The sequence below is a fragment of the Protobothrops mucrosquamatus genome, unplaced genomic scaffold (assembly GCF_001527695.2).
Source record: "Protobothrops mucrosquamatus isolate PMUCROS unplaced genomic scaffold, P.Mucros_1.0 scaffold231, whole genome shotgun sequence".
Classification (NCBI taxonomy): domain Eukaryota; kingdom Metazoa; phylum Chordata; class Lepidosauria; order Squamata; family Viperidae; genus Protobothrops; species Protobothrops mucrosquamatus.
In genome coordinates, this window is record NW_015386582.1 from 28,429 (window position 1) to 36,331 (window position 7,903).

Consider the following 7,903-nt stretch of genomic DNA (forward strand, 5'->3'; position numbering starts at 1 on the left):
TATCTTTAAATGTACCTAATAACTATGGATTTGAAAATATTGCTGTCTCACTAGTATTAATATTTGTACTTGTATGTGGTCAGCACAAGATTCTCCATGACAATCTGTGGGTTAAGTTGGACTGAGAAAGTGTGACCAACCCAAGATCCCTCAATTATATATTTTATTAAACCCTTGCAAGTTTAGCCCCAGACATAAAGCCATTTTTCAATATTGACTGAATACGGAATTCCTAAACATAAAAAGTCTTATATTTTTTTAAAAAAATATTGAGTGAAAAATTATCCAACATTTTTACTTAATTCTTATCCTAATCTTAATCTTAGTGGTATACTACATTCCTCTTCTCTACCAGGGAGAGGGAGGATCTTTCGGATAGATATGTATTTCAAAAACCATGCAAATTTTGAGAAAATAAATACTGTACATAAAGTTCAGCGATTTAGAAATCTTTCGAGAGGAAGAATTCGGTCTCAGCTTTATCTAAGCAAAGGCTTCAGTGTTTCTTCTCGTGGAGGTCATGAGCTAAATAGACAATTAAAGTTTTGTCTCTTTAAAGCGTCGTGTCATGTCAGTGTCTGGTCAGCACTAAATGGACACAATTCTGCATGCATAATCCGTTTGCTGCGGCTATTACTTTTACTCCCCCTGCCGTTACCACAAACACGCACCATCCCATTTGGCCTCAGCCCTCGAGCGATTCCCGTCAGTCACACCCCTGCACAGGATGTGATATGCCATATAAGGATATTTACGTCAGTTGGGTTCCCAAGCTAGGTTGCGCCGAAGACTTTGTAGTCGGCTTCCTAGACTTTTAAAAGTCGAGACCTCTCGCGAATCTTTTTATAAAAGCATCGCAATCCAGTAGGGAGGGCTTCTGGATTACGTTCAGAGAAATTCTGATGGTATCGTACTGATGGTATCATACAATTTTGGATCACCTAGAATAGATTCGTGATCCCTACTACGCTCCGCCCTGGTGACGTAGGTTCATTCACAATAAAAGGCGGCGGTACCGCTTTACTCCAGGTCAGACTTAAGCAGTGCTCGAAGGAGCTAAGGCACGGGAAGTAACTGGAGTTTACAAGTAGCCTGTTCGCCTCAAGAGCCACTCCATTCGGATTTTAATCTGGGATAGAGATACCACCCTGAAGGGTTTGTATAATCCCAGGTTCTCCGACATGATGTTCCCAGGCTTCACCGCTGACTACGATGCGTCTTCCTCCCGCTGCAGTAGTGCTTCTCCGGCGGGAGACAGTCTCACCTACTACCCTTCTCCCGCAGACTCTTTCTCCAGCATGGGTTCGCCTGTTAACGCGCAGGTGAGGAACAGGGACGGTGGCTTGGGGCAGGGGTGGGTTGGGTTGGGGTAGGAAGGACTTGACTGTTCCTCTATTCCTGCCGGGTCCAGCGGCCAAGAGTAATCGGCAGTAACATTTAATGCTCGTGGACGGGGGACTCGAAAGAGTTGATCTGACCGGCACGCGATGCGTGCCTTTCGCTTCCTGATATTTTGTATGCAGCCAATTAGTGTTATTTTTTTTTTTTGTCTCTTCTCATAGGGACTGTCAGTCTCTTATGGCAGTGGAGGGTGGGGGAGGGTTTTGGTTTGGGCTCCTCTTTAAGTACTCTGGATTAATGGAATCGGGAGGGACGTGAATCCGGCAGACGCGCTTAGCTGTGGATGCGTAAAACAATTTCATTGATAAAACGCGACTTCATTCAGGAGACTCCGGAGCGACGTTTGCGTCAGCTCGGACGTCAGAGATATTTTTAACAAGCCCCTGTTCATGTGTAGCTCGGCGATGGTGTTAACAGCGTCCGAATTAATGCGGCTCAAGGGACTGCAGGCCGAGCTCAAAATAACCCACCATTCCCTTGGGCAAGAATTGCAATCGCAGTGTGCGTCGTATCTTTCTCCCTGCCCCCCACCTCTCCCGTTTTTTAAATAAAATAATTAAGTTTCTTTATGTTTTTTTAGGATTTCTGCACGGACTTGGCTGCCTCCAGCACTAACTTTGTCCCTACGGTGACTGCCATCTCTACAAGTCCTGACTTGCAATGGATGGTCCAACCCACTCTGAGCTCTTCGGTGGCCCCTTCGCAGAATCGCACTCATCCCTATGGGCTCGCTGCTCCTCAAACTGGGGTCTACCCAAGGGCTGGGATAGTCAAGACGACGGGAAACAGAGGGCAAAGCATCGGCAGAAGGGGCAAAGTTGAACAGGTGTGTACTTTACCTTTTGCCTGACAAGCAGTTGAGAGGGAGAGTTCTGGATTATGGGCTAGGTCAGGGGTAGGCAACCTTGGCTCTTTTATGACTCGTGGACTTCAACTCCCAGAATTCCTGAGCCAGCATAGCTGGCTCAGGAATTCTGGGAGTTGAAGTCCACGAGTCATAAAAGAGCCAAGGTTGCCTACCCCTGGGCTAGGTTTACCCTTGGCGAGAAAGAAAGGAGGGCTATTTGATCCGTAGTTGACTGTTCCCTAGGAAAGGAAGGGCACTTGCTTGGAAGTCCAAAATCTGTTTAGGAGATGGTCCGTCCCTTAAGCATACTTTTGCTTGTTGGCTCTACTGATCGCATGTAAGACTTGCATTTCATAGCTGAGCCTTGAAGCGGAGATAAAGGAAAAACTAGCACTTTCCGGGGCTCCGGTACTAATACTGACGGGCACGCTGTCTCTCTCCATAGCTGACGCCAGAAGAGGAGGAGAAAAGGAGGATTCGGAGAGAAAGGAACAAGATGGCAGCCGCTAAATGCCGCAACCGGAGAAGGGAGCTGACCGATACCCTGCAAGCGGTGAGTATCTCCGGCTAGACCTCGCCGGCTGGGCTTCCTATGCTGCTGCTGCTGCTGCTGCCTTCCTGCCCCCCGGCTCCTTTTGCGCCCGAAGAGCTGACTGACTTGTCCCTCCCCTTCTGTGTGTCCGCAGGAAACCGACCAACTGGAGGAGGAGAAGTCCGCGCTCCAGACAGAAATCGCCAACCTGCTCAAAGAGAAGGAGAAGCTGGAATTCGTGCTGGCCGCTCACCGCCCTGCCTGCAAGATCCCCGAGGAGTTACAGTTCTCGGAAGAGCTGGCGGTCTCTTCCCTGGATCTGTTAGCCGACGCGCCCATGGCCAGCTCTCCCGAGTCCGAAGAGGAGGCGGCTTTCGCCCTCCCGCTGCTGCAAGAGCCGACCCGGGCAGAGCCTGCGAAGGAGAGCAGCGGCTTGGAGTTGAAGGCCGAGCCTTTCGACGACTTCTTCGCTCGCTCCGCCCGCGGGACGCCGCGCTCTGTGCCCGACATGGATCTGTCCGGCTCCTCATCCTTTTACGCCGCGGACTGGGAGCCCCTGGGGGCAGCGGCCCCCGTGGATCTGGAGCCCCTTTGCACCCCGGTGGTGACCTGCACGCCCTGCCCCAGCACCTACACCTCCTCCTTCGTCTTCACTTACCCCGAGACCGAGTCTTTCCCCAGCTGCGCAGCGGCTCACAGGAAAGGTAGTAGCAGCAACGAGCCCTCTTCCGACTCGCTCAGCTCGCCTACTTTGCTGGCTTTGTGAAGGGACCGAGTCCCCGAGCAATAATCGCGGGGCTGGGTGAAATCATCGTTCCTACCCCGTCCTGCTGCTGCTGCCGCCGCCGCCGCTGCTGCTGCTGTTCCTGCATGGGGCCTTAGGCCGCAAAGGAGCCCCTCTGGGAGTCCCAAGGCCTGGGGAAGACGAAGCGCCTCCATGCTGGCGTGAGGTACGGGCAGCCCATCTGGAGTGAAATGACTTTGCTGAAGGACTGCTTTGCAGCCTCTCACAAGGCCCGATTCTTCTTCTTCTTCTTCCAGAGATGTAGCAAATCGCATGGAATCTGTCTTGTCCCCCACCCATGAGAACTAGCAGTTTCATAGCATGTTCAACATGGCTGGGTTGGTGACTCCCTTCCCTCCTTACTATTCACTAGCGTTAGCTAATTAATCTGTTGGTTTAATGATTGGAATTTTGATATGGTGCTGGGTATCTAGTGCAGCTGATTAACAATAACTACTGTGTTCCAGGCAATATTGTGTTTTGATCACTTAGCAATTGTCTTAACTTAACTGCGAAAAAGACAATTTCATTTTCTAGATTAATGAATGGCTATGTTGTCCACGTTCTATAGTTCTTTGTTCATTAATGTCCATTGTAACTTTAACTGATCATACATCGTTGAAGTGGTCTGAATGGTTTGACATAAGTTTTCCATGAAAACGTTTTATTGTGTTTTTAATTTATTTATGAATATTTATATTTATTTTTTCTACCTTGAGGTTGAAATGTGGAAAAGTGAATTTGAATGACACTTAAGCATTGTTTGCTTACTGTTCAAAACCCTGTCAATAAAAGCATTTAAGTTGAATGCTATAAAGGCTCTGATTTCTTTACAATAAAACTGGTCTGAGAAATGGATTGAAATTAACTGGGAGATAATTTAATACATTGCAGACTTAAATCTGTGGTTTTCTCAAAAGGATTAATGTGGCTAATAAACAATATTAGTATTACTAATCCTTTGGCTACATATCCCCTATCCTGCTCTTTCATCATAAGCATGTTGTAACTTTAATAATCCTGTTGCTTCAACATGTGCTAAGGCTAAGACTGTACAAAATTCTAATCACAAAACATAGGAAAGCATGTCTCTGTTTGGTAGAACATACTTCCAAGTAAATATGTATAGCTGCTCATATTCTAAATTTCTACACGTCAGTTGCACTATTAGTAAAGAACATTGGTTTAATAAGGATAGGTAACTAACCATCATAGAGCAACAAATTATATTTCCTTTAGCCTTGTGATTATTTCTGTTCAGATAAGTACAGTTTCATCACATCACACTTCCTGTTTATTTCCCTCTGCCTGAACATATCTGACTTTGTTCTTTCATCTTCATTGTTTCCTACATCTACGCAGTGTTTCATTTTCCTCTGCCTCATGTCCTTCATTTGTCACCAAAAATGAAATAAATATAAGTAAAAGGAAAAAATAGTTGTTCGTTGGGGAAAAGGTGGAGAGTATCAGTAATTGTTCAGATATTTCCCATGCTAAATTACAGTTCTATTTTTGATCAGAAAAACCGTAATAAGGTATAATCTGTTTAGAAACATAACCACTTAAAATGTATCACTCTTTAGTTTTTAATAATGAGCATAAGGTATAATAGTAAGGCTCCCAAAATAACGAGCAAGCGTCTGCATTGTTAAATGTAGAAGGGCTGTGTGGTGAACATGAATGGGTTTGGGTATAATATATTATTATTGGATAAGCTAAATAATGACAGAATGTTGACAATCAGAATAAAAAAAAACAATTTAGGGAAGAAAACAGAAGAGAGCATGGATAGTTGTAACTCTTAAAAAAGATGTCCAGAAATTTCACAAAATTAATACTCTAACATTAATACAATAGTTACTTTATCAAAAAAAATTACCATTGTTAGTTTTTGTGATCTTGCAAATTATCTCAGATTTTCTAACAAAAGTTACCCAGTTAAAGCAGTATCCAGAAGTCCTTGAATATGTAAAACACAATTGTAAGGTAATATAACTAGGTATTCCACAGTTTTCTGTATGTGATATGAACATTTGTCAAAAGTTTGATCTCATGTTTATTCCCAAATAAATGCACAGGATTTCAGCTTCTGTAAAAGAAAATGAGAACATAAAGCATAATATGAAGACCAGTGCGTTAAATAATTTTTATTAACAAATCAATGTAAAATAATGTATCCAATTACAATGAAATGTACCTCACTGGTTTTATGGAGTATTTCTCAGATATATTTGCTGAGCTATCATTACTTTGGGAAATTGCCAATAATATTGCTTCTTAAATATAACAGTAAATTAATTATTTGGAACATGATTTATGAAGTTGACATTAGAATCTTCAGTTAAGTGTAAGTGTTTAATTTTTAAAGTATTTTTCTTCATATGAAGTCTTAAAGTTGTATAATGTTATTTTACAAATTAATTTTTTTGGCCTTTTCATACATAAACTATAGGTTGAATTCTAAAATGAATAAACAAAGAACTTCATAAAGGGAAATTTCTTTCCCTTTCATCCTCCTCCTTGAAACCACTTTTATCTCCTGTGAAGAGGATCAATATATTCTTTTGGATCACATAGAGCCTATTTTATGGCTAGTTGGTAGAATTGACATGACTGGAAAATCACTGAAATTGGATTTAGCTCCTAAGATGAGTTGGATTTATGGGGGGGAAATCCAATTCTTCCCTCTCTATTATAAAGTCACCTCACTACCATATCTTAATAGTGATTCTGAAGGTACAGGAATGTACTGTATTTGAATAATGTGGGAAATTTTCTAAAGAGGAAAAGAGCAAAACGCTTTTCCCCATGATTGTGATAGGCTATAGCCTTCATCAATTTACATTCTCAGAATGGTTATAGGGCCAAGGTAAAAACCACAGGCATTCCTAAAAACAAACTTGATGCTTGAGATAATACTCTGCATTTCAATATGTCAGTTTCCTATTCATTTTGCAAAATAAATGAATTTGGGTGAGCCAAATTCCATGTTCACATAGAGCCTATGGGCATTCCATTTTCTTTCTGGTTTAAAATCAGGGTAGAATTGTAGGAGGCAGAGGAACTAGAGATTCAATTGCCAATATACGCTGGATTATCGAGAAAGCTAGGGAGTTCCAGAAAAAACATCTACTTCTGCTTCATTGACTATGCTAAAGCCTTTGATTGTGTGGATCACAACAAATTGTGGCAAGTTCTTAAAGAGATGGGAGTACCAGACCATCTTATTTGTCTCTTGAGAAACCTATATGCAGGTCAAGAAGCAACAGTGAGAACTGGACATGGAACCACTAATTGGTTCAAAATTGGGAGTCTGGCAAGGCTGTATTCTGTCGCCCTGCCTATTTAACTTATATGCAGAGCACATCATGAGAAAGGCAGGGCTAGATGAATCAAAAGTTGGAATTAAGATTGCCAGGAGAAATATCAACAACCTAAGATATGCAGATGATACCACTCTAATGGCAGAAAGTGAAAAGGAACTAAAGAGCCTCTTGATGCGGGTGAAGAAGGAAAGTGCAAAAGTTGGCTTGAAACTCAACATTAAGAAAACCAAGATCATGGCATCCGGCCCTCTCAATTCCTGGCAAATAGATGGGGAAGAAATGGAGGTAGTGACAGATTTTATCTTCCTGGGCTTCAAGATCACCACAGATGGGGACTGCAGCCAATAAATTAAAACAGGGCTTTTCAACCCTTTCACCCATTGTGCCACTTTTAGGATATGGCAATATCCGAGTACCACCAGTCGCCTAGCAAGGTGTCAAAAACCTGATGACCAAAAAAAAAAAAAAGAAGGGAAAAAAGTGATAAAGTACAGGTAGTCCTCAACTTACAACAGTTCGCTTAGTGACTGTTCGAAGTTACAATGGCACTGAAAAAAGTGCCCTCCAAGCCACAGCCGAGCAAGACACCTGCCTGCCCACCCAGCGACACTCTTCCTCCTGTCCGAGGTTTTCATTGTTGTGAGCATTTCTGTTGAGGATTGGCAGCGGGGGTGGGATGGGGGGTGTTTGATTTTTATTCCCCCCATCTGCTGGGTGGTTGCAGCAGGTTTTGGTCACTTCACATGATCCTGGGACACTGTGACCATCATAAATATGAATCAGTTGCCAAGCATCTGAATGTAAATCACAAGACCCTGGAGATGCTGCAACATTCCAGCTGATCGGTGCTTCTTGTGGGCTCAGCAGAAGCGCCAGGATCAGCGCCGAGCTCCAGCTGGAGCCTGGCGCTGATCCTGGCGCTTCCACTGAGCCCTGACAGTCCCGAAGAAGCGCTGATCCTAGTGCTTTCGCTGAGCCCTGACAGCCCTGCAGCTCCAGCCGTCTCTCGCTCA

At 43.7% G+C, this 7,903-nt stretch overlaps 1 protein-coding gene across 1 annotated transcript; it reads left to right on the plus strand.

Annotated features, from left to right (window-relative positions):
* Window positions 1-1,033: 1,033 nt before the first annotated feature.
* FOS (Fos proto-oncogene, AP-1 transcription factor subunit) lies at window positions 1,034-3,613 on the plus strand. Its single transcript, XM_015814231.1, has 4 exons — window positions 1,034-1,322; window positions 1,982-2,227; window positions 2,694-2,801; window positions 2,935-3,613. Exons 1-4 carry the CDS (start codon window positions 1,182-1,184, stop codon window positions 3,544-3,546), a joined length of 1,107 nt encoding a protein of 368 aa, XP_015669717.1. The 5' UTR covers window positions 1,034-1,181; the 3' UTR covers window positions 3,547-3,613.
* Window positions 3,614-7,903: the final 4,290 nt, after the last annotated feature.

What these genes read in the sequence shown, in the direction of transcription:
- FOS (XM_015814231.1), top strand. Translation starts at nt 1,182, where the DNA reads ATGATGTTCCCAGGCTTCACCGCTGACTACGATGCGTCTTCCTCCCGC. An exon ending in GAAGGGGCAAAGTTGAACAG is followed by an intron (nt 2,228 to 2,693) that starts GTGTGTACTTTA and finishes CTCTCTCCATAG; the next exon opens with CTGACGCCAGAAGAGGAGGA. An exon ending in TGACCGATACCCTGCAAGCG is followed by an intron (nt 2,802 to 2,934) that starts GTGAGTATCTCC and finishes GTGTGTCCGCAG; the next exon opens with GAAACCGACCAACTGGAGGA.